The sequence below is a fragment of the Schistocerca serialis genome, chromosome 5 (assembly GCF_023864345.2).
Source record: "Schistocerca serialis cubense isolate TAMUIC-IGC-003099 chromosome 5, iqSchSeri2.2, whole genome shotgun sequence".
NCBI classification, from domain to species: domain Eukaryota; kingdom Metazoa; phylum Arthropoda; class Insecta; order Orthoptera; family Acrididae; genus Schistocerca; species Schistocerca serialis.
This window is the reverse complement of record NC_064642.1, coordinates 587611271-587635950: the sequence shown is the minus strand read 5'-3', so window position 1 is coordinate 587635950 and position 24680 is coordinate 587611271. Positions and strand designations below refer to the sequence as shown.

Below are 24680 nucleotides of genomic sequence, written 5' to 3'. Positions count from 1 at the left end.
ACCTGTGACCGTAGCAGTCGCGCGGTTCCAGACTAGAACCACTCGACCACACCGGCCGGCCTTCAGAATTCACATAAGCAGATGGACCAAGGGATTTCTAACCATAGCCAAGTTCATTTAGAGCATGAATGTCCTGTTCCCATGTAAAACTTGTGATATTAATTTCTATTGCAGGCTTTCACTGCTGCACAATGTTCAACATATTTCAAAGAGTGGAAAGCAGGAAGAGAACTAAGATGTGTATTATTTTACATTATGATTTCTTTTTATTAATCAGTAAGCATTAAAGAGATACAAAAAAGGTTACAAACAAAGAAAAGCTATCTAAATCATGTAAAAAGAAGGGTATTGTCGATGATAGGTGCAGGGCATAATAATTGCAAAAATTCGTAGCGTCTCTCACTCCTTCGCCCTCACAGGACCTTCTCGTAATTTTCGTCATCCACGATCCTGTACTTGTTCTTCCTGTAGTTCTGCAGGTCCTTGAGGAAGTCGAAGCCGACGGCGTCGAACATGTTGTGGTAGTAGCGCGGCGTGAGGCTGGCGCCCGACAGCTCCGCCAGCCGGTCGACGTACTCCCGCTGGAAGGTGGCCATGTTGTGCGGCAGCACCCCCTGCGAGCGCCGCCGCTCCACGTCCTCCAGCTCCTGAAGGCGCATCGTGGCCGGGTCTGGCAGCCGGCACCTGCCGTCCAGCACCGCCACCCAGAACTGCGCCTGTGGTGCACATCCGTAGTCACTGCACTGGCCAGAATGCCTACTTGTGACTCAAAGCATTCACTGCCTAAGCAGGTAAGCACATCGGACAAAACATTATACGGCGTGTCCCAAAAAACGCAGGGTCAAAGATCGACGGGTTGTAGAGGGTGTGCTGAGGAACAAATCGTCATCCAACGAGGCCACAGAGTGTCGAAGTTGTGGACGCCAGAGCCCGCCACTAGACCAGTCTTTGGCAGCAAACGTGACTGTGTACAGTGTTTGTTAGTCAGTGACGGCGACTGATTCCCATGACTGCCATTGTAGAGAACGGAGCTAGCTGATGCATGGACAGGCCTTGTCTCCTACGAACGTTATACTCTGTTGCCTCGATGGATAACAGTTTTGAACACAGTTTTCCTGTATACGGAAAACAATTCGAGATTTTAGAGGGTTTAAGGCGGAAAACCGCAGATGGCAACTCATACTCCAAATCGTCATCCACCGAGTCAACAGAGCATCGCTTTCGCAAGATTCAAAAATGGTTCAAATGGCTTTTACCATTATGGGACTTAACTTCTGTGGTCATCAGTCCCCTAGAACCAAGAACTACTTAAAACGAACTAACCTAAGGACACCACACACATCCATGCCCGAGGCGCGATACGAACCAGCGACCGAAGCGGTCGCGCGGTTCCAGGCTGCAGCGCCTAGAACCGCTCGGCCACCTCAGCCGGCTCTTTCGTAGGAGACAAAGCTTTTATGGGCAGCAGCTAGCTCCAGCTTCTCCACTGGCGATCGTGGCAATCAGGCGCGATCACTGAACAAGAAACAGAATTGCGAGTTGGTCCTCATACAGCGAGTAAGCGTACGAAGTCGCGTTTACTACCGAAGGTGTGGCCTAGTGGCTGGCACCAGTGCCTTTAAATACGACGCTCTGTAACGTCGGTGGAGGACTTTTTCGAATTCGGATTTCTACCCTCGATTTGTTTCCCAATACACCCTCTACAACCCTTAAAATTTATAGGAGTATTTCTGGGACAACCAGTACACAGGGAGTTCGGAGAATGAATGGCGATATTGTGATCGTTGGTGCCTTAATACCTCGATTTCTCTCTGCACCAAACAATCCTCTTGCAAATACATCATATAAATTACTTCCTGATGTTTTTTTGCATGGTTTCAGATCCAACACTAAGTGGGCTACACCTGCAATATAGCCAACCGTTTGGCATCCATCCATCCATCATTCAGCAACTGACCTATTGCCTGCAGAAAGTAAATATTAGTAGCTTGCTCTTGTCACATCCTCTTGAAGCTACTAACCAAACTAAAGGCATACCGCTCCTAATAGCTTCAATTAATAGTCTGAAAATGAAGTAAATACTGTTATAATGTTGCCCCTCAGACACCAATAAAAATATCTGCACTTATACCGTTGCAGGCAGTAAAGGAAACAAAAGAAAAATTCGGAGTAGGAATTAAAATCCATGGAGAAGAAATAAAAACTTTGAGGTTCGCCGTTGACATTGTAATTCTGTCAGAGACAGCAAAGGACTTGGAAGGGCAGTTGAACGGAATGCATAGTGTCTTCAAAGGAGGATGTAAGATGAACATCAACAAAAGCAAAAAAAAAAAAGGATAATGGAATTTAGTCGAATTAAATCGGGTGATCATGAGGGAATTAGATTAGGAAATGAGACGCTTAAAGTAGTAAATGAGTTTTGCTATTTGGGGAGCAAAATAACTGTTGATGGTCGAAGTAGAGAGGATATAAAATATAGACTAGCAATGGCAAGGAAAGCGTTTCTGAAGAATAGAAATTTGTTAACATCGAATATAGATTTAAGAGTCAGGAAGTCGTTTCTGAAAGTATTTGTATGGAGCTAGCCATGTACGGAAGTGAAACGTGGACCATAAATAGTTTACACAAGAATAGAATAGAAGCCTTGGAAATGTGGTGCTACAGAAGAATGCTGAAGATCAGATGGGTAGATCACATAACTAATGAGGAGGTATTGAATATAATTCGGGAGAAGAGAAATTTGTGGCACAATGTGACTAGGAGAAGGGATCGCTTCTTAGGACATGTTCTGAGGCATCAAGGGATCACCAATTTAGTATTGGAGGGGAGCGTGGAGGGTAAAAGTTGTAGAGGGAGGCCAAGAGATGAATGCATTAAACAGATTCAGAAGGATGTTGGTTGCAGTAGGTACTGGGAGATGAAGAAGCTTGCCCAGGATAGAGTAGCATGGAGAGCTGGATCAAACCAGTCTCAGGACTGAAGACCACAACAACAACAACCCTGTACAGGTAGATTCAAACTAGTTGTCACTTGAAAAGTAGCGGGCGGGACTGCTACCGCCAGCAAAACAGCAATGGGAGATATTCTCGCATTCTTGGATATTACTGTGTTGCAACTTACGATCCGCTGCTCATTGCAGTGTGCTAGCCAGTCTTGCTGTGTTGTTGTAGTAAGCGATTCGGGTGATTTTTAGCTTCTAGTATCTTACAATGAATGATTCAATCATTCGATGGAGAGGCAGTCCGAGTGTGTGCAGTTTTAGGACACTTTAAAAAAGTGTCGGACGCGGCTTGGTTATATGTCGTCATTCGCGTGAATTCGTATGTTCCTTCAGGAAGTATCTTGGAACACAGAGAGGGATCCAGGAGCGACTCGCTTTCCCTTGGATAAAGTTGCGAACTGTAGCTGATCGACCAGTCAGTGAACAATTAGTAATAAAAAATAGCTAGGAGAAATTGGCGAAAGAAGACTTAGGTCAATCATCTAAATTGTCGACGCCTGAGTGGAAGAGACAACTCGAAAGAAGGGTGTAAAGCGCGTCTCTTTGCAGCAAGATGCAATTCGTCATGAAACATACGAGCTCTGTTCAAGGAAGTTAGAGCTGATACACAGAAAGTTATAAGGCAGAAAATCGTCCTTGCTAAGAGCTGCAAAAACGTTTGGATTACACTTTAAATCTGTTTGTGGTCGCCAGTTATTAAAACTTAGTGCTGCGACCTTCTTTGGGAATTAGTAGGTATAAATTTTGACGATACCGTTTAGTTTCGTCAAACTTGGGTGAATACAGATCATAATTTCACATGTTTATGCCGGCGCAGAGAAATGTGATTCTCGCTGTGGGACGGAATGCGTGTTCATACTTTCCTTCGTCTGGCAGCGTTACTTTCCCTGTTTCTTGCCATGGGCCAGGGATCATATCCAAACGGCCTAGGTTACTGCCTTAATACAATGGTTTTTTTCGAAATTACCTTAAGTCCATTATTTCAAAACAACGGGAGACCTCATAAAATGATTTGGCAGTAAATTAATCACAAATTATAGCATCTCATATGTTTGGAAAGCTCTCTCGTTGAAGGGCCACACAAAACTGCACAGGATGATGCAAATAAAAGTGACCCGGACGATTGGACACTATTTGTGGCAACCTTAACGAAGGAGGAAAGAAGGCACAGTTATTTCCAACAGGATGGAGCAACTGCGCATACAGCCGGCCGAACCTTGGAGCACATTTACTCAATCTTCAAGCCTGACGGGGTTGTTAGCAGAGTGTAGTCTTGTCGCGGCCCTAGCTGGCAACCCATGTCACCTGATATGTCACTGTGAAATTGTGTTGTGCGGGGAGCGCTCAAGTCTAAGCTGCATCGCAACAACCCTCATAGGCTTCAAGAACTGCTACAGAATATTTCGGATGAGATTGTAGCAATTCCAGTAGTTTGGCAATGATCACCCTCCAGTAACTTGCTGACCAGGCAATATGTGCTATAATTGGGTTACTACTGTATTTCCTTTCCTCTGCTGTGTTTCTTCGTACCTTGGAGCTCTGATCTCCGGGATTTTTATTTTGCGCACCCTGTATTCTCTGCTGTTTGTTGCACCGGCTCATAGGTAATACATCATGCGTTAGTGTAATGGTAGTAGCGTAACTGACAGTCGAGCGGGAGCAACTGGAGGTACACACTGTCCGATGTGAGGATCTAGCGTGAGTCACCGGTGATAACACGCCAGCGTGAACGTGGTAAGAAATGAGTGGACAGCTGTAATACGGCAGCTCCGATCGGCAATGCAAACAGAATAACTGTAGCGCTTTCCGGATATTCAAAATGTTTCATTTCTAGCTGTTATTCTATTCAAATAAGAAGTACGACTAACAGGAAGTGATGAACCACAATACTTTGGTGACATAGTTAGGATACTCTGATTCGAAACGTAACGAAAAATTCCACGATTGTTAGAATGCTTCATATCGTTTGATTATACATAATAAGGCGTCCACTTAAGTAACGAGGGATAAATACATCGTCAGGTGGCTGGAGAAGCATTACAAACTGGTTGACAGTAACAACACGTAAAAATAAATTTAAAAAAATACGGGCATGAAGCGCTAAGGTTTACTCCCACCAGTTGCCATTTCAACGCAATACAAATGATTGATCTCATGTCAAACGACTTATGCCGCTGAAGTACAACGCCTTTTGTATGATGAAACTGAAAAAGTGACACCAAAAGACTGAAAAAAATCAGTGAAACATCTGAAATGAGTGATAGAGGAAGTAGGGAGTACTGAAGGTATACTGGAACAGAGAGCCGAAGATTTGATTAAATCTCACACTACGAGCAGACACTCCGATAGTTCCACAGTCTCTGGCTCTGACACTGAACTGCGTTGTTTTCCCATTGTCTGACATGTGTATAGTGTACTTAAATGAACTTCTTACTTCCATTAAATATTACGTTTATTGATTTATTTGTGTCACTGTCTCTTCCTTGTTGTGAGACTATGGAATATTGTTCAGCCAACTCTCAGAACTTCCTAATTGTAAGTTGTACTACATTTTAATTATATTTAACTTTGTGTGGACACCAAGTTATTATTCAACGAATGCCATAGTTTTCAAGATATAAAGTGATGAGAAGGAAACTTCTTCGGACGCGATAATTTTTCCTATTTCAATAATTAACATACTAACGGGCCTAATTAAAGTTGATGAAATATTTTTGACGCATTAGCGATACTACTGAGACGAATACCACCATGAATTTCAGGATTTTTACGTTGCTTTCGTAAGAGTTAGAGTTCAAAACTTCACATTTGTTACGTGTTAAAAACTGACACAACTGCATAAAAACGGCGTTTCAGACCTTTGTATATGCAGGGAAGGCAATGCAGGAGACAACATTGAAAATATTTGTTTCTGAGAGAGATATTTTAGTAATAAACAAAAAAAATATTACTCTGTGATCAATAGCTTTTGAGACTGGACGTTATAAGTGTGGAACTTCGGATACTATTACATTTATTTAATTAATGCTGACAAAGTTATAAAATTGCTGATAACTGCAAAACAGCTGAAATAATTCATATTTTTAAAAAGAGTCAAAGAAAGGGATGTGACAATTAAAGAGGTAAAAATCCCACGAAAACAATTTATAAATCTTACTTAAAAATAAAAAGTAATCGCCTAGAAATAATAGAAGATGCACGTTTTGGAGAAGAGCAACTTGGGTTCAGGAAAGGAGTCTCGTGCAGGGATAATATTTTTACCGTAAAGAGTAGTCAGTATAGCAAATGTTGCTTTCAATGACTTCGAAAATACCTTTCGATCAGGCATTAGACAATGGACAATATGCTTAAGCCGGGACACCCCATGCATCTTATGCAGGTAATGAGAGGTATACGTGAACACACCAAAATAATTATAAACACAGCATCTTTAACAACAGAAAAAACGATAAATTTCCTTTACTCTACGTCTATGGTCACAAGCCTTTCGCCAACAGATTACCGGTTTCGTTGTATAATGACCATCTTCAGGTCTGTTTTATGCAAACAATGTCCTAAAGTACTGCAGCCATAGTGGCATTTAACATTTGGCGATGCCACTATGGCCGGAAAGAAATTACTGGCTAAGTGCTATTCTGTATGCAGACGGAATACAAAATACATAAGTAGGCTTACAACACTCTATGTGTAAGGTAGTAAAAGTTATATGAGTTGGGAAGAAAATATTACTGTCTAAAAATCTGTTGTATAAACGAAAGTTATGGCCTACTACAGAAAATACGCAGTTCTATCTAGAATTGTTATCGAAAACAAGATACCGGGTAGTTATAATAAATTGTAGTGCAGCTACAACTACAAAAGTATCATCCACATAACGCCAGAAGACGTTTGGCTTAAGTTCTACGGAATCAAGTGCACTCTCCTCATTGTCTTCCATAAAAAAGTTTGCTGTCAGGGGGACAAACTCATGGCAACACATTCAATTCGTTCAAAATTATCGCTGTTGAATAAAAAGTAGTTGGAGGAAAGGGTGTGATGAGACAGTGCAGTCATATCAGCTTGGAACTTACTTTTCATGACTGACAATAAGTCCATGAGAAGCACCATTATAAAGAGTGAGACACATAACAATGAATAGACTTCAGTCTATTAATAAAGTTACCGGAGTTCCGAATCCAATGTGAAGGTAGGAGACGAGGTACTGGCAGAAGTAAAGCTGTGAGTACAGGGCGTGAGTCGTGCGTCGGTAGCTCAGATGGTAGAGCACTTGCCCGCGAAAGGCAAAGGTCCCGAGTTCGAGTCTCGGTCGGGCACACAGTTTTAATCTGCCAGGAAGTTTCATATCAGCGCACGCTCCGCTGCAGAGTGAAAATCTCATTCTGACAATGTGAACACTTTCCCAAAAAATGATTCAGTAAGGACGCAGAACGTCTAAGTCTTACGTTGGAGCTTCCATATTGTTCACAATAGGACGTAATGGAAGACCTTTTTTAATTATTTTTGGAAGGATGGAGCTGTGAGGCCTCAATATTTTCTCAATTTCTTGCAGAAGGGGAGAAGAATTCAGCAACGCTGTCGATTTTCTTTCTACTCTCCATGTGGGGTCTTTATCAATATTCCTGTGCGTTGATTCAGTAAGCAAGCTATAAATCTTCTCGTCATAGCCCCCACGTGGGAACAGCATAGAGGCGTTTCCCTCATTCGCTGGAAGGACCACCGTGTTAGGTTCTTCTCGTAGCTGCCACCATCCATCACAAACGACTTTCGGACGTTGGTTCGCCGGGAACATGTTGTATCTGATGCAGACAGCCTTGCATAGGAGCTGGAACACCTACAATCAGTGTTCAAAGATAATGGACATTCTCCATGTCAGATCAGCACAGCTTTAAGGAAGAAGGAACGTGACCACACATGCAGTCAAGAGGAGAAGTAGCGAGTCAAGTCCTAGGCACTCTTCCCGTACGTCGGCTAGGTAATATTTCGTCGAAATTAGACAGAATAGAATTCGGCTCTTCTCGTTTCGGCAGAGGACGATCTGGGACTGCGGAAGACTAAAATCTACAGAATACCTTGGCAGTGCAGCAAAGTTGACATTGGACAGGCAACGCGCGAAACTACTTGAAAGAAGCGTTGCACGTGACCGCCAAACTCGCCTTTCGCAGCCCAGTGGGTCATCCATAGCCGAGCATTGTATCTCCACAGGACACTCCATGGATTACTCTGCCACGGAAATCTTGGCCTGTATGAGATCCGTCTGGACTTAATTATTAAGGAATCGGTGGAAATACGTCTAGCACAAGATCTTATTAATCGTGATGCCGGGTTTCATCTTGTTAAAGAGTGGGACCCGAAGATATCTTTAATTTCTTCAGAACGCGAACGGTTTAGGACTCATGACATAGCCGGCCGGTGTGGCCGTGCGGTTCTAGGCGCTTCAGTCTGGAACCGCGTGACCGGTAGCGTCGCAGGTTCGAATCCTGCATCGGGCATGGATGTGTGTGATGTCCTTAGGTTAGTTAGGTTTAAGTAGTTCTAAGTTCTAGGGGACTGTTGACCACAGATGTTGAGTCCCATAGTGCTCAGAGCCATTTGAACAAATTTGAACTCATGACATATCGAGCGATATCTCTTTTCTTATCTTTTATTTTATTTGCCCAGTGCGGGCTGCATCTAGTCATTGAAAAATATACATTTTGACGTTTGAAATCTGGCTCCACCAATGCGCAATCCGACTGAGAGTGCGCGTTTGCCTGCGCGCCATATATGGAGCAATATTCGAAGCGGACACGTAACTCGACTGAGGTCTCTCATGTAACGGCTGTCTTTGCACATGCTTCTTCGGGCCAATTTTTTGTATAAAGGTAGCGATGTGAACTAGCAATCTCCAGTGCAAAACACTCACCTGAAGATATTTCAATGGTGGTCAGCCGAAACATCGTGGCAAGAAGTCTACATTATCCGGCTGCGATCCCGAAACTTTATGGAGTACTCGTTATGCCGGGAAAATTTCAAGACTCTCATTATTATTTTTGCTATTATTGGCAGCGGCCAGACACAAATCCTTGGCAACCTGAAGCCTTTCAATTTCTGTGAGTTTAGAAATAAGGAGTCCAGCTATAATGTGATTTACAAGCGGTAAGTATAGTGTACATATTCTAACTCGGTTGATTTTAAGTGCAGGTATGGTGAAGCAAGAGTCGTAAGAGAAGAAAGTGGTGCATTCAAAATGGTTCAAATGGCTCTGAGCACTATGGGACATCAGTCCCCTAGAACTTCCCTACTTAAACCTAACTAACCTAAGGACATCACACACGTCCATGCCCAAGGCGGGATTCGAACCTGCTACCGTAGCGGTCGCGCGGTACCAGACTGTAGCGCCTAGAGCCGCTCAGCCACAGCTGCCGGCAAAGTGATGCATTCGAAGGATGTTCTGTAATAAGTGTCTGCCCCCAGTGTAGACAGTTAGCTTTCTTTTCTGAGAAGGTATTGTAGGTACAAATCGTGCTTCACTGAGAACTTGTTCATCATTTCAGAAAAAGGTTAGTCGAAATAAGCGATACGAATTGTCTCACTGACTCATTAAATCGTGGTTTAATAAATCACCTACAGACACTAAATCTCGTTAGTCTTTCGTCATTTTAAATCTAAAAGTGTTCAAATATTTTTTTCATATCAAATTTTAGTTACGCGCTAATATTGATGATGGGTAAGGGTGTGGGAAGGGAGGAGTGAAGGGAATTGAAGGGGGTGGGGCTTGGGGGTACTAACTAACACATGATTACACTCAGGGGTAAGGGTCTCGGAAACGATGGAAACCACTCATGTAGCCGAACTCATGCTACGAATACATCTAAACTACGTTGACTTTTTTACTGCAAAGAACTGTCTCCAGTATAATGTTAAACAAAAGACTTCATTGCCTCATGAACTTTTGCTTAATTAACTGTCTACGTCATGATTTAAATAAGCAATATTGTTTAATATTATTTAAATAATTTCTGGCTTTGATAAAACACTGAATACGACGAACGAAATTAACTCTGTAATGTTGTAGCTTGTTGAAACACAGATAATTACTATTACTTTTTCATTCATATCTCAGGAGCAAAGTTAGTAAGAAACTCCGATTTTTCCTTAAGTACAGGGTTTAGTTGGGCTCGACTGTTCCATGAACCTGAATGTCACCTTTCAGTGTTTTTGGTTAAAGCTCTGTATTCAGAGCTCGGGTTAATGTGTGGTGGAAGGAATAATTTATATTACAACTCACAACGTATCCGTGCTGTGCGTCACTGCTCCAAACAGTATAAAACAAAAGAGGTATGGAAGCAAGGATAGCCAGCCTGTTACCGGTGACCGGGAAGTGTCGTGGCAGTAAATTTTATCCTTTAAAAAGCTGCCGGAACAGACGATAAAAATGGGACGAGAATGTTCATCGTGTTAGTAGTTAACTTTGCTGATGAATCATGAAAGTACTTAAGCTGACAAGGATAGAGATGTAGTCTTTCGCCACAACTGCTCAATCTGTATGTCGAAGAAGCAATGTCGGAAATAAAGGGAAAGTTCAAGAACGGAATTAACATTCAAGATGAAAGGACATCGATGATAAGATTCCCTGATGATATTTCTACACTCCGTGAAAGTGAAGAGTTTCACGATCTGCTAAATGGAATGAACGGTACAGATTATGGGCTGAGAGCACATCAAAGAAAGACGAAAGTAATGAGAAGTAGCAGAAATGAAAACAGCGAGAAGCTTAAGTTTCTAATTGATGGTCGAAGCAGATGAAGTTAAGGAATTTTCCTACCTAGGAAGCAAAATAACCAGTGACAGATGGAGGATGGAGAACATCAAAAGTTATCACAGGCAAAAATGAGATCCCTGGCTAAGAGAAATCTACTACTATTAAACATAGGTCTTAATTTTAGGAGTAAATTTCTGACAATGTATGATAGTGGAACATGGACTGTGGGAAAACAGCAACAGAGGAGAATCGAAGCATTTGTGATGTGGTGCTACGGACTAATGTTGAAAATTAGATGGACTGATAAGGTAAGGAATGAGACGGCTCAGTACAGAATCGGAGAGGAGAGGAATACGTTGAAAACACTGACGAGGAGATGGGACAGATTGATAGGACATCTGTTAGGACGTGAGAGAACGAGTTAAGTGGTACTAGAGGGAGCCGTAGAAGGCTAAAACTGGAGAGGAAGACAGAGGTTGGAATACATCCAGTAAATAATTGACCACGTGGGTTGCAAGTGTTACCCTGAGATGAAGAGGTAGGCTCAGGAGTGGAGTTCATGCCAGGCCGTATCAAACCAGTCAGAGGACTGATGCCTGAAAAAAAAAATGCTCAATGGGATCCATGTCGGGTGACCTCCGCGGCCAAATCATTTGCTCGAATTGTCCAGAATGTTATTCAAACCAATCACGAACAACTGTGGTTCAGTGACATGGTGCACTGTCATCCATTAAAATTCCATCGTTGTTTGGGAACATGATGTCAATGAATGGCTGCAAATGGTCTCCACGTAGCCGAACTTCCAGAGGACCTAGTTCATTCTGGGTAAACACAGCCCATACCATTACGGAGCCACATGCAGCTTGCACTGTGCCTTTTTGACGTCTGGGGTCCATGGCTTCGTCGGGTCTGCACCGTGCTGGAACATTACCATCAGCTCTTTCCTCTGAAATCGGGATTTATCTGACCAGGCCACTGTTTTCCAGTCGTCTAGCGTCCCACCGATATGGTTAATAGCCCGGGAGAAGCGCTGCAGGAGATGTCGTGCTGTTGGCAAAGGCACACACGTCCGTCATTTGCTGTGCCCCTGTCCTAACGGATACGTTCGACGTGAGTCCCTCATTGATTTCTCCGGTTATTTCATGCTGTGTTGCTTGTCTATTAGCACTGACAACTCTATGCAGACGAGCAGCCTAGCGAAGGCCATCGGCAACTGCGTTGTCCGTGGTGAGGAGTAGTGACTGAAATTTGGTACTCTCGGCACACTCTTCACATTGTGAAATTCCCTAACGATTTCAGAAATGGAATGGCCCGTGCGTCTAGCTCCAGCTACCATTCGGCGTTCAAAGGCTATTAATTCTTGTCTTGCGACCATAATCACTCCGGAAACCTTATTCTGTGAGTCGCCTGAGTACAGATGGCCACTCCACCAGTGCATTGTACTTTCATATGTAGTGTATGCGATACTACCGCCATCTATATATGGACTTACTGCTATCCTATGCTCAGTGAATATCCCCACTGAAGACATGCAGAGTTATGTGCCGCTGTGTGGCATGGAATGTTGCGAAATACCTCCAAATTTCCTTTGCGTGCAGTTCCCTTCGCAACGAGATTCACATGCACTCACTGACAGCCGAAATTCCTGCCGAGTTAGAGAGTGACACTCGTCTCCAACCCTTTTCGGTTAGCAACACTTCAAGATCACAGTTTTTACGCCACGTTGCATGGCTGCGGTTGGTTCATCATTCCTTGAATACAAATAAGGCGGTTCGCTTTGACACCAACGCATGGGTTTGGTAATGGGCACGTCCAAACATAATAGTTCCATTCTGCCGCCCTCTCATGTCTGCACGTCCACCCACCTTACTGCACACATTGCAAACATCTGACTAACACATATACACCACTTCACTGCCATGGTAACACCATCTACAGCGCCCCCGTGCGACCAGTTTGCGCTTTTAAGGTATGACTAACATTTTGTACAGTGTGCTAACAATACAAGTAGCGCAGTCTACTTTCGGCCTCTGTGTCGCTCTTGTAACAGCAAGGGGAACGCACGTGCTGGTCACACAACTGACCTCACATCATAATCAGCAACAACGCAGCAGAGAACTACTACTAGACAGCGAATTCTAATACTAGAGCGCACGCGAACTGCTGTTTCCAAGAGTATTTCGGTCTTGAAGAAAGAACGACTATCTTGACAAGTGGCACAATCACAGTCATCCAGTTCAAGCAAGACAATTCTTCCGTAAAATTAAAAGCAGTTACCACATGTGTACTACTTGTTAAGCTAGTTAATATCATGATACACTATGTGATCAAAAGTATCCGGACACCCACAAAAACACACGTTTTCTATATTAGGTGCATTGTGCTGCCACCAACCGCCAGGTACTCCACATCAGCGACTTTATTAGTCATTAGACATCGTGAGAGAGCAGAATGGGGCGCTCCGGGAAACTCACGGACTTCGAAAGTGGTCACGTGACTGTGTGTCATTGTATCATACGTCTGTACGCGAGAGTTCCACACTTCCAGATATCCCTAGGTCCACTGTTTCCGGTGTGATAGTGAAGTGGAAACATGAAGGGACACGTATAGCACAAGAGCGTACAGGCCAACCTCGTCTGTTGACTGACAGAGACCGCCGATAGTTGAAGACGGTCGTAATTTGTAATAGGCAGACATCTATCCAGACCATCACACAGGTATTCCAAACTGTATCAGGATCCACTGAAAGTACTATGCCAGTTAGGCGGGAGGTAAGAAAACTTGGATTTCATGGTCGAGGGGCTGCTCATAAGCCACACATCACGCCGGTAAATGCAAAACGACCTCTCGCTTGGTGTAATGAGTGTAAACATTGGACTACTGAAGAGTGGAAAAACATTGTGTGGAGTGACGAATCACGGTACACAATGTGGCGATCCGATGTCAGGGTGTGAGTGTGGCGAATGCCTGGTGAACGTCATCTGCCAGCGTGTGTAGGGCCAACAGTAAAATTTGCATTCGGAGGCGATGGTGTTATGGTGTGGACGTGTTTCTGATGGAGCGGGCTTGCACCCCTTGTTGTTTTGTGTGTCACTATCGCAGCACAGGTCTACATTGATGTTTTAAGCACCATATTGCTTCCTGCTATTGAAGGGCAATTCAGGTATGGCGATTGCATCTTTCAATACGATCGAGCAGTTGTTCATAATGCTGGGCCTGTGGCGGAGTGCTTACCCGACAATAACATGCCTGTAATGGAGTGGCCTGCACAGAGTCCTGATCTGAATATTACAGAACACCTTTGGGATGGTTTGGAACGCCGACTTCATGACAGGCCTCACCGGCCGACATCGATACCTCTCCTCAGTGCAGCACTCCGTGAAGAATGGGCTGCCATTCCACAAGAAACTTTGCAGCACTTGATTGAAAGTATGCTTGCGACAGTCAAGGCTAAGGGTGGGCCAACACTGTATTGAATTCCAGCATTACCGATGGAGGCCTCCACGAACTTTTAGGTCATTTTCAGCCAAGTGTCAAGATACTTTTGATCACATAGTGTATCATGGGCTACACAGATAGACTAATCACTCAAAAGAGAAAATTATATCTTAGATTGATGCACAGCAGTGTAAGAGGCAAGGTAAGTAACATTTTGTGGCGTTGTAACCCACCTGCGCATCGAAGAGCATGCAAGGGCAGGCGTAGTACGGCACACCGATAAAGGCCATCGTCGGGCGGTCGATGTGCACCACCTGGTGATACAGAGGGCGCACATGCTTGTCTTCCACAGTGACCCCGCACTCCGGAGTCAAGAATGGGAATCTGTACCGGTATCCTGCGAAACAAAAAGTAGAGTCTTTCAGCATTGTCACTCAGGACTGTTAATATGCAGTGAACTGTAATTCTGTGAGTCGCTATTGCCATTCACCGAATTTTCTTGTGAGACTGTGTGTATAATCATAATTATCAATATTAGGGGTGGAAAATGCAGATAGAGGGTGAATTAACTTGTAGTTAGTTGTTGTTGATGTTATGGTCTTCAGTCCAGAGACTGGTTTGCTGCAGCTCTCCGTGCTACTCTATCCTGTGCAAGCTTCTTCATCTCCCAGCACCTACTGCAATCTACATCCTTCTGAATCTGTTTAGTGTATTCATCTCTTGGTCTCCCTCTACGATTTTTACCCTTCACGCTGCCTTCCAATACTAAATTGGTGATCCCTCGATGCCTCAGAATATACCCTACCAATCGCTCCCTTCTTCTAGTTAAGTTGTGCCTCAAATTTCTCTTCTCTCCAATTCTATTCAATACCTCCTCATTAGTTATGTGAACTACCCATCTAATCTTCAGCATTCTTCTTTAGCACCACTTTTCGAAAGCTTCTATTCTCTTCTTGTCCAAACTATTTATCGTCCACGTTTCACTTCCATACGTGGCTACACTCCATACTAAACCTTTCAGAAACGAATTCCTGACGCTTAAATCTATACTAGATGTTAACAAATTTCTCTTCTTCAGAAACTCTTCCCTTGCCATTGCCAGCCTACATTTTATATCCTCTCTACTTCGACCATCATCAGTTATTCTGCTCCCCAAACAGCAAAACTCAACTACTACTTTAAGTATCTCATTTCCTAATCTAATTCCCGCAGCATCACCCGATTTAATTCAACTACATTCCATTATCCTTGTTTTGCTTTTGTTGATGTTCATCTTATATCCTCCTTTCCAGACAATGTCCATTCCGTTCAGCTGCTCATCCAGGTCCTTTGCTGTCTCTGTCAGAATTACAGTGTCATCGGCGAAACTCAAGGTTTTTATTTCTTCTCCATGGATTTTAATTCTCACTCCGAATTTTTCTTTTCTTCTCTTTACTGCTTGCTCAATATTCAGATTGAATAACATCGGGGATATGCTACAATCCTGTCTCACTCCCTTCCTAACCACTGCTTTCCTTTCATGCCCATCGACTCTTATAACTGAAATCTGGTTTCTGTACAAATTGTAAATAGCCTCTCGCTCCCTATGTTTTACCCCTGCCACCTTCAGAATTTATTAGTTGAATTATGTCATATTTATAGCGGATTCAGGAAAAAAACACAGGAATTTCGCTATTGTCACATCTAGCGATGTGCTAATCTTCATACCTTTTTGAAAACTTAAGAAAAACAAAATATTATGTCAATTTTACACTTTAGAACCGTCTCATATCAATTAAGGCATGTCAGTATGCGGTTATCCTCCGACGAACATGTATACAGACGACCTAAAGAAGGCCAATCACGAAGAGATATGTTCATCGTAATGTTGGTGTGCTACCTTTATACATATTCGAAGTTGCCGTGTTTCTATATAACCTAACTATATTCAGGCCATTCCAAACGTCAAGAATAATGTGCGAAATAGGTTTCCTTCATTATGAATCTCTTGGAAAATGGTGTATTTTAGCAATGGCAAGTCTGACGTGGAGTTTAGCACTATTAGTATTATAAAGTACACGTCTAACCTATCACTTCACCTTTTGTATCCTTAGTGTCAATTCTATACCATTAATCAAGTAATTTTAAGTCTCTTTTTCGGAACAGCATTTTTATCTTGCGTGTAAATTTGGTGAATTTGTTAGAATTTTTCCGCGAGTGCTTCGAATCAGATTCAAATTTCCTTTGTCTGATTATAACGAAAGCTGATCGCCCTGAGAAACGTACAGATGACAGAAACATACTGCGACACTCACCAGTGCAGTAACAAACATCGTCTATCTCTGCGGATGTCCCGTCTTCGAAAGTGGCAGCGTACTCAGACAGAGATACCAACGTCGGTTTCTCGATGACATTATCGGGGAACTGGCCTTTCTGAGCAGTTTCTGGATGGTAACTGATGATTACCTGGATAAAAAATATCACAATTATGAGAAAGACATTTAATGTTGTTTTGCATAGAGTAGTACATAAAAAATAATGTTATGGGAGAAATTGTAATAGTTATACAACTTACGCGTGACAGAAAGTGCATTTCCGTTTCATAACAGGAAACCAGTTTTACGCGACACAGTGTCTAGAGTACCAAGATTTAGCCCACTATCAGAGGGAGAAAACGGCTGAAACAAAGTGTGTTGTCTGAATAGGCGGGCCTAGAGTTTCAGCAAATCACCGTTAGATAATCGTCTCCGTGTCTTCTCAGTTTGCAATCAGTCGAAAGTAAGATGGTGTCCGCTCAGTAGAGGGCGTTTTGTTTGCTGCAGTTTGCAAAGAATGAGTCAGTTATTTCGGCCCATCGAGCTTTTCTTCGGCGTTTTGGAATTCATCTACCTGCACCCAAAAATATTCGTCGTTGGTATCCCCAAATTGAGAAGACAGGGTGCTTGTGCAAAGGTGAGAGTGCAAGTCGAACTCGCACTTCTGATGACGTCATGGAAAGAATTCGGCGAACGTTTGGGTGGAGTCCACGAAAGTCTACTCGCCGTTGAAGTAGAGAACTGGCAATGCTCCATACAACTGTCTGGTGAGTGTTATGAGTGTTACGGCGTCGTTGGGTCTATAAACCATACGGAGTACAATTAGCGTAACTCTTCGGGTTGGTGGTAAAAAGAAACGGGTTGACTTCAGTAAAGCTCAGCTAAAAAAGATGGAAGACGACACATTTTTACCACGGTTAATTTTCAGTTATGAAATAACATTTCATGTGAGCGGTAAAGCAAACCGACGTAAAGTGCACTTATGGGGACTCCAGAATCCTCGTGACACTGTTGCGCACAGAAGAGACTCACCTAAGGTAAGAGTTTCTTTTGTCATTTCTCGTGAAAAAATGTATGGTCCCTTCTTTTCTGAGGAAAACACAGTAACTGGAACGAACTATCTTCAAACGCTGCAGAATTGGCTTTTTCCACAACTACAGGACGATTTCCACCATACTGCCACAATATACGTCGGTTTCTCAGTGAGTCTGCCTCAACGCTGGATAGGACGCACGGACCCCTGAGACACTATCCTGCACTCTTGGCACCCAAGATCGTCAGGCATACCCCTAGCGATTTTTTTTGTGTGGATATGTGAAGGAAAGTGTGTTCATCTCCCTTTTATCTCATGACATAGAAGAAGGGGGAAATAAAATAAGAGCTGCCCCAACTTCTGTAAAAGCAGTTACATTTTGTAAAGTTTATGACGAATTTAGCTATCGTCTAGGTGTTGTTCGTGCTGCTGCTGGTGGACACGTAGAGTATTTGTAAAAATATTTACAATTCATCCTACGTCATTAGTACGTTTTTAACAATAAACATGGACTACTTTTGGCCTCAGTGCATCGTAGTTAAAAAGCTCTTCGCTGATGCATAACTTTAGTCTGGGCACTGTAATTTAATTGCCGAATGTGCAATAAGGTGTGTAATTTTAAAAAAAATGCAAATGGCAAATCTCGGTTGGACGGCAACAGTCTTGCCCTACTGAATAAGCGGATGTGTTGCTTAAGAAACGAATGCATAACTGCAGGGAAAGAGTCCACGAAGAACAAAGGGCGCTTGTTTTCTAAATTTTAGAGGATTTTTGAAGAGTTGAAACATAAAGGTTTAGATTTCGTTTCAGATATGCCGGATTATGAGAATTCCAAGGCTACATAGTTTAAAGCAAGGAACGGAGCTACTGGGACGACCCAGAACCCTGGCACTAGTTTGAAGATTGAGTTGAGCGAAGATATTTAGAAATTAACAGAAGGTAACAGTTTTTTTCAAAAATGACCATGAATGTGTTCCTGACAAAAGAATTCTGGAGCATAGTTGCGAAGAAGTGGAGAAAATCCTGTGAAAAATGACCTCTTGTTGTGGAGCGGATATTTGACGATCGAAACAATTCAAACAGCTCTACACCACACACATTGACAACGGAACCAAATGAGAGAAGACGGACGTATTTCCTGTTTTATTTACTTTGCTCCGTGATAAGTAAATATACACTGAAAGATTTTTTTCTGGACTGAAAGACGAGATGCTTAGGTAGCCATCGAAACCTCTGGTTTCTAGTTAGAAATTACTGAAATTAAAACTATGAAAACAGTGGTCCTCGAAACATACCTTTCCGTTTGCAGTTTTCACTTCGGCTGTCTGTGAAAGTAAATACGAAACCTGGGATTAACTGTGGAATACAGGGATAGAGAAGAAGTCTTATTGTTTTGCTGCATGTGTGCTGCCGTGGTAGATGTTCGTACAAACAGTGTTGCTGAAGCGTGGATGATAATAGTGGAAGAAACGTCCAGTAAAGAAAAGGTCATGAAATTTGCTACTATATAGTCAAACCAATGGATGGAAAATCCTAGCATGCCAGCTGAAACGTGAAATGTTCCTAACCAGCAGCGCGGGACCAGTGTCGAAGGTTGGAAAAAATGGAGGAAACAGTAAATGGTGTAATTGAAATTAAAAGATTCCATGGGCCTGCCTCTTTAAAGAAGAGGAAAAAGATACGACAGGTTAAGTCACTATAAGAATTATAGCGATTTGGGGGATTTAAGATGTTTAAGCTATCTGACTTTCTTACAAAAAAACTTATAGAGAAATTAAAATTCATAAAATAAGAAAAGAAGTTTATCATACGCTGCAGTATAAAGATGAAAACGTAAAAAAAGCAATTAAACCTGGTTATGTTATTATGTGCATAGCCAGCCCTAAACCTGGATGAAACGAGAAGGGACATTTTTATTACAAAACGGTCGTCAGAGCCTCCACCGCAGCTGCGGCTCCCTTTGACACTTGGAAAACCCTCGGTCAAATCATTCGTGGTCGGAAACATCACGTTGACATCACGAACCGAAAGCCCATGACACGATTCTTCTTCCGTCAAGCATCAGGAAGTTCAAACTCTTGAGAAACTTGTGCACTGATTGACGCTGCTCGTCTTCTCGTCCTTTCTTTGGCCATAGTAATGGCCTTAGACCTCTTGGCTGCCACATGAATTTCATTGCGGAATATTTGTACGTCCCATTCTAATTGATGTATCCAATTTGCTCTTGTATAACCGGCTTTCTTCTTATAAACCTGTTACTAAAGGCCGGCCGAAGTGGCCGTGCGGTTAAAGGCGCTGCAGTCTGGAACCGCAAGACCGCTACGGTCGCAGGTTCGAATCCTGCCCCGGACATGGATGTTTGTGATGTCCTCAGGTTAATTAGGTTTAACTAGTTCTTAGTTCTAGGTGACTAATGACCTCAGCAGTTGAGTTCCATAGTGCTCAGAGCCATTTTTTTTGTTACTAAAGTCTGAAACCTTTCTTTTTTCTTATTTCCGTTCTTCAATGTCGTATGGAAATTTGGGAAAACCTACTGGATTTCATTGTAGTCCTAAACCAGTAAACCCCCAGTCTTTTAAAGAATCTAGCTTTCACGTACAAAACAGCTTCAGATGACTAATTTCCTTACAAATGAGTTAATGTATTAAATATTCGACGTTAAGCATGTAAGGAAGAAGAAGTTTAGAAAAGGTTTGAAATCATGTTTATACTTAGTTGGAGGTCTCTATGTATTCCCATTATGAAAAACAACGGATGATTAGAGTGACGATAATGTGTGCTCTGTTTTATACAAGAGCTAGTTTTTCCAGCATCTCAATGATTTCAGTGCCATATCTCATGAATTATGTAATTTTGCAGGTACTTAGTGATACGTGTGAATTTGGCATGAAAAATATTTTGCGAATAGAGGTAGCAGTAAACAAGCAATAAATTAAAATTTCATCTCTGATGCTAAAGTTTTACTGCAAGAGCATTGAAATATCTTGTAAGTGATAATTTTTTAACAATTTTTTTGGGTTTGTCAGAGAAATCAAGTTTCATATAGGCTTCAAATTACATTTAAAATTTGTTGGCGGTCGGTAAGTGCACTCACTGTCTAATGCTGGAAGAATATTGTCGGGGCAATAAACTGCAAAAAGGTGGGAATTTAAGGAGATGGGACCTGGATAAACTGACTAAACCAGAGGTTGTACAGAGTTTCAGGGAGAGCATACGGGAACAATTGGCAGGAATGGGGGAAAGAAATACAGTAGACGAAGAATGGGTAGCTCTGAGGTATGAAGTAGTGAAGGCAGCAGAGGATCAAGTAGGTCAAAAGATGAGGGCTAGTAGAAATCCTTGGGTAACAGAAGAAATATTGAATTTAATTGATGAAAGGAGAAAATATAAAAATGCAGTAAACGAAGCAGGCAAAAAGGAATACAAACGTCCCAAAAATGAGATCGACAGGAAGTGCAAAATGGCTAAGCAGGGATAGCTAGAGGACAAATGTAAGGATGTAGAGGCTTATCTCACTAGGGGTAAGATAGATACAGCCTACAGGAAAATTAAAGAGTTCTTTGGAGAAAAGAGAACCACTTGTATTGTAAGTAGGCTGTTTAGGTTTTCTTATTGGTAACGCCACGTAGCGCTCTGTGTGAGAACCACTGGCTGTGCTGTGTGCAATCTGTGGCTGGTTTGCATTGTTGTCTGCCATTGTAGTGTTGGGCAGCTGGGCTGTTAACAACGCATAGCGTTGCGCAGTCGGAGGTGAGCCGCCAGCAGTGGTGGATGTGGGGAGAGAAATGGCGGAGTTTTGAAATTTGTAAAAACGGATGTCATGAACTGCTGTATATATCATGACTTTTGATGACTATTAAGGTAAATACATTGTTTGTTCTCTATTAAAATCTTTCATTTGCTAACTATGTCTATCAGTAGTTAGTGCCTTCCGTAGTTTGAATCTTTTATTTAGCTGGCAGTAGTGGCGCTCGCTGTATTGCAGTAGTTCGAGTAATGAAGATTTTTGGTGAGGTAAGTGATTTGTGAAACTTATAGGTTAATGTTAGTCAGGGCCATTCACTAGTAGGGATTTTTGAAAGTCAGATTGCGTTGCGCTAAAAATATTGTGTGTCAGTTTAAGCACAGTCCTGTATAATTGTTCAAAGGGTACGTTTCATATGGCGACCCTGCCAGGAAAACTCACTGGAATCTTCTGATTTTTTCCTTGTAGTTTGTGTGATTAGTGTAGCTATTGTTTATTGCTAGTGCATAATTGTAGAGAGAATCTCCTTTGTAGTTGCAGTCTTTCATTGTTTTACAGTAAAACAGTTGTGGCATGCATGTAGATTTGCACCAAGTATTTCGCAGCTGCGCTCACAATTAACTACATATTATTTTCAGTGCTATGTTCTCTTATTTTTGCTCTTCAAATTGTGCTTTTCTGTGTTATCGTGTGAAATATTGTGACAATAATGGCGTGTGAAAAACGTAACACTAGGTTTCAAAGTAAACTGAGAAATAATAGTGACGACGAGCGTAGCTTATCAGCACCACTGTGTAGTGAATTAACAGACATTCGAAGTAGTAATTTGGTAATTGTGCATAGGGAAATGGAGTGGGCGGCAAATAATGGTGTAGACAGTGAAACAGGTAGTGAACAAGGAAGCATTATCGATCGATCGGTCGGCAACAGCTCGCCTCAGGAATCCGAAATGACAGAACACAATACTGCAAATACTGTAGACTTAGGTTTTGGATCTTCACCGTTTTCTCAAATGAGTCAAGACACATTTTCTGCTTGTCAAAATGTGAATGTTGCCGGTGAAAATGCACTGCAAAAACGCATAGAGAAACAGATTCCAGACACTAATACATTATTATTGCAATTAATGCAACAAATGGAACAAAATCAGAGACAAATGGGACAAAATCTTCAAAAGTTAGACACAATGGAACAAAATCTTCAAAAGTTAGACACAGTGGAACAAAATCTTAAAAAGTTAGACACAGTGGAACAAAATCTTAAAAAGTTAGACACAATGGAACAAAATCTTTAAAAGTTAGACACCACACTTGAACAAACACGTGAAGATTTAACTACTGAGTTACATAACATTGAATCGAAATGTCAGAAAGTCTGTAATGACATAAAAACACAAATTTGTGAGCAATTTTAACCTATTTTTTCGCGGCATGAAAATGCGTTACAGAATCACGAAGCAGCCATAAAAGAACTTCAAACCATTGTTCATGAAAATCATGAGACGTTGTGGGCTAAAAGTGACTCAGTTGCATCTGCCGATTCGGTTACGCAACTTGCAAAAACTCAGGAAAACTTGAAGGACACAGTAGATTCGATTTCAACACAAATGGACACTCTGAAACTTGGTTCAGAAAAACACACTGAGGAAATGTGTTCACTATCGGAGAAAGTAGCCGAACTTTCGGATCAGGTCACTAACTTATCTACAAAGGTAGATGATGATATGAATGACACAAGACCTGTAGCCTTCACTGACACAGAAGAGTATGAACAAATTAGAAAATTCAAACAAAATCAAAATCAAATCAATACACAGAACAAAAGAGAAATCCGGGAAGTACAAGATCAGTTGACGCAGGTAATACAAGAATTACATATTTCAGAGGACACTCGCGCTCCAGTATGGGAAGAGGGACACAGAAATACGGAACAACCACAAAATAATAACACAGGACATTTCGGAAATTATGAAAGAAATTGGCAAGGCGCGTTGGATTTTGAGATGGAACCACCGACACGACATAACAATGACCGATATGCTACTCGCCGACATGATGATTTTGACTATAAGCTGTTCATTACTACACGTACATTCTAAACGTTTAAGAATTCTGCCAACGACATTCATCAACAAGCATGGCTCCATCAATTCTCTCATTGTTTTCCTCCCAACTGGTCATTGGAGCACAGGTTAGAATTTATTTGTGACTACTTGGAGAATGAACCAGCTGTAAGAATGCGATCGGTCATTCACGATTGTCACAGTGAAGGAGAATTTTATCATGCCTTCCTCTCAGCGTATTGGTCTCAAGCTACACAAGACCGAGTAAAACATAGCATCATAATGGTGAAACATTTCGAACAATCTGAATTTTCCAGTCTTGTGAAATATTTTGAAGACATGTTGCAGAAGAATCAGTACCGGTCAAACCCATACAGCCCCTCAGAACTCATCCGCATTTGCTTAATCAAACTGCCTGAACATTTACGACATATTATTTTAGCAGGACGTTGCAAAGAAGAGATTGAAGCTTTTCAGGGACTGTTACAAGAACTGGAAATTGACACAGACAATCGCGGAATGCGAAAACAGGAGCACAACAATTACAGGTCACATCTGTCACAATTCCGCGATGACAGAAATAATACACGACAAGGCTATTCTTATAACGTAAATCGTGACCAAAACAGACACCACCCGTATGACAACCGTTGGCAGAGGTAATAATTACAGGGAAAGATCACCTCTCCGCGGTAATGACTATCACAGAGACAATCAAAGAAACAGACAATATGGGAACCAAAATAAATATTATTACGGGAGACAGAATAACTTTAGACGCAACGGTCCAGCGTGCAGTTTCGATTCAGGGAGAAATCCTCCACCACTTAACCGACAAGAAAGAAACTACAGGAACTACCGACATGACGACAGACGATGTGATCGTAACGACAGACCAGAATTGCATCAGAACTGGCGGGATTCAAACAGGGCAGGGCCCTCTCGTCACAGTGAATTTGTAGAAGTTAGGTCTCCAAATCCCAATAACGACTCGCGCCAACAAAGAGGCAATAGGCAATGACTCACACCGCTGGCAGCCACAAAACGTACTTATGAAACTGACGACGCACCTGCCGTAGCTAGTAATTACGTAAAAATGGAAGATATTAGGGACATCGTACTCCAGGAACACGACGTAAAACTTAACAACATTGCATATCCTGTGATTCACATTACTGTAAATGACGTAAAATTGACGGCAGTACTTGACTCTGGCAGTGCAATTTCAGTAATTAGTGAAACAGCTTTTAGAAAATGCAACATATCGAACGATTGCCCCACACTTCCGTTACGTAAGATTAAATTACAAGGTGCAATCTTTGGAAAAAGTGTAGATGTACGCCAACAAACCAATTTAGAATTCTTT

The 24680-nt window shown here is 42.1% G+C and overlaps 1 protein-coding gene across 2 annotated transcripts in view; it reads right to left on the bottom strand.

Annotated features, from left to right (window-relative positions):
• Positions 1-243: 243 nt before the first annotated feature.
• LOC126481589 (senecionine N-oxygenase-like) overlaps positions 244-24680 on the bottom strand; it is a 59307-nt gene continuing 34870 nt past the window's right edge. For both annotated transcript variants that reach the window (XM_050105449.1, XM_050105448.1), the window contains 3 exons: positions 16475-16625; positions 14414-14577; positions 244-716 (listed from right to left, as the gene is read on the bottom strand). In XM_050105449.1, coding sequence (XP_049961406.1) covers positions 414-716; positions 14414-14577; positions 16475-16625 — 618 coding nt within the window. In that variant the 3' untranslated portion in view covers positions 244-413. The remainder of the gene's footprint in view (positions 717-14413; positions 14578-16474; positions 16626-24680) is intronic.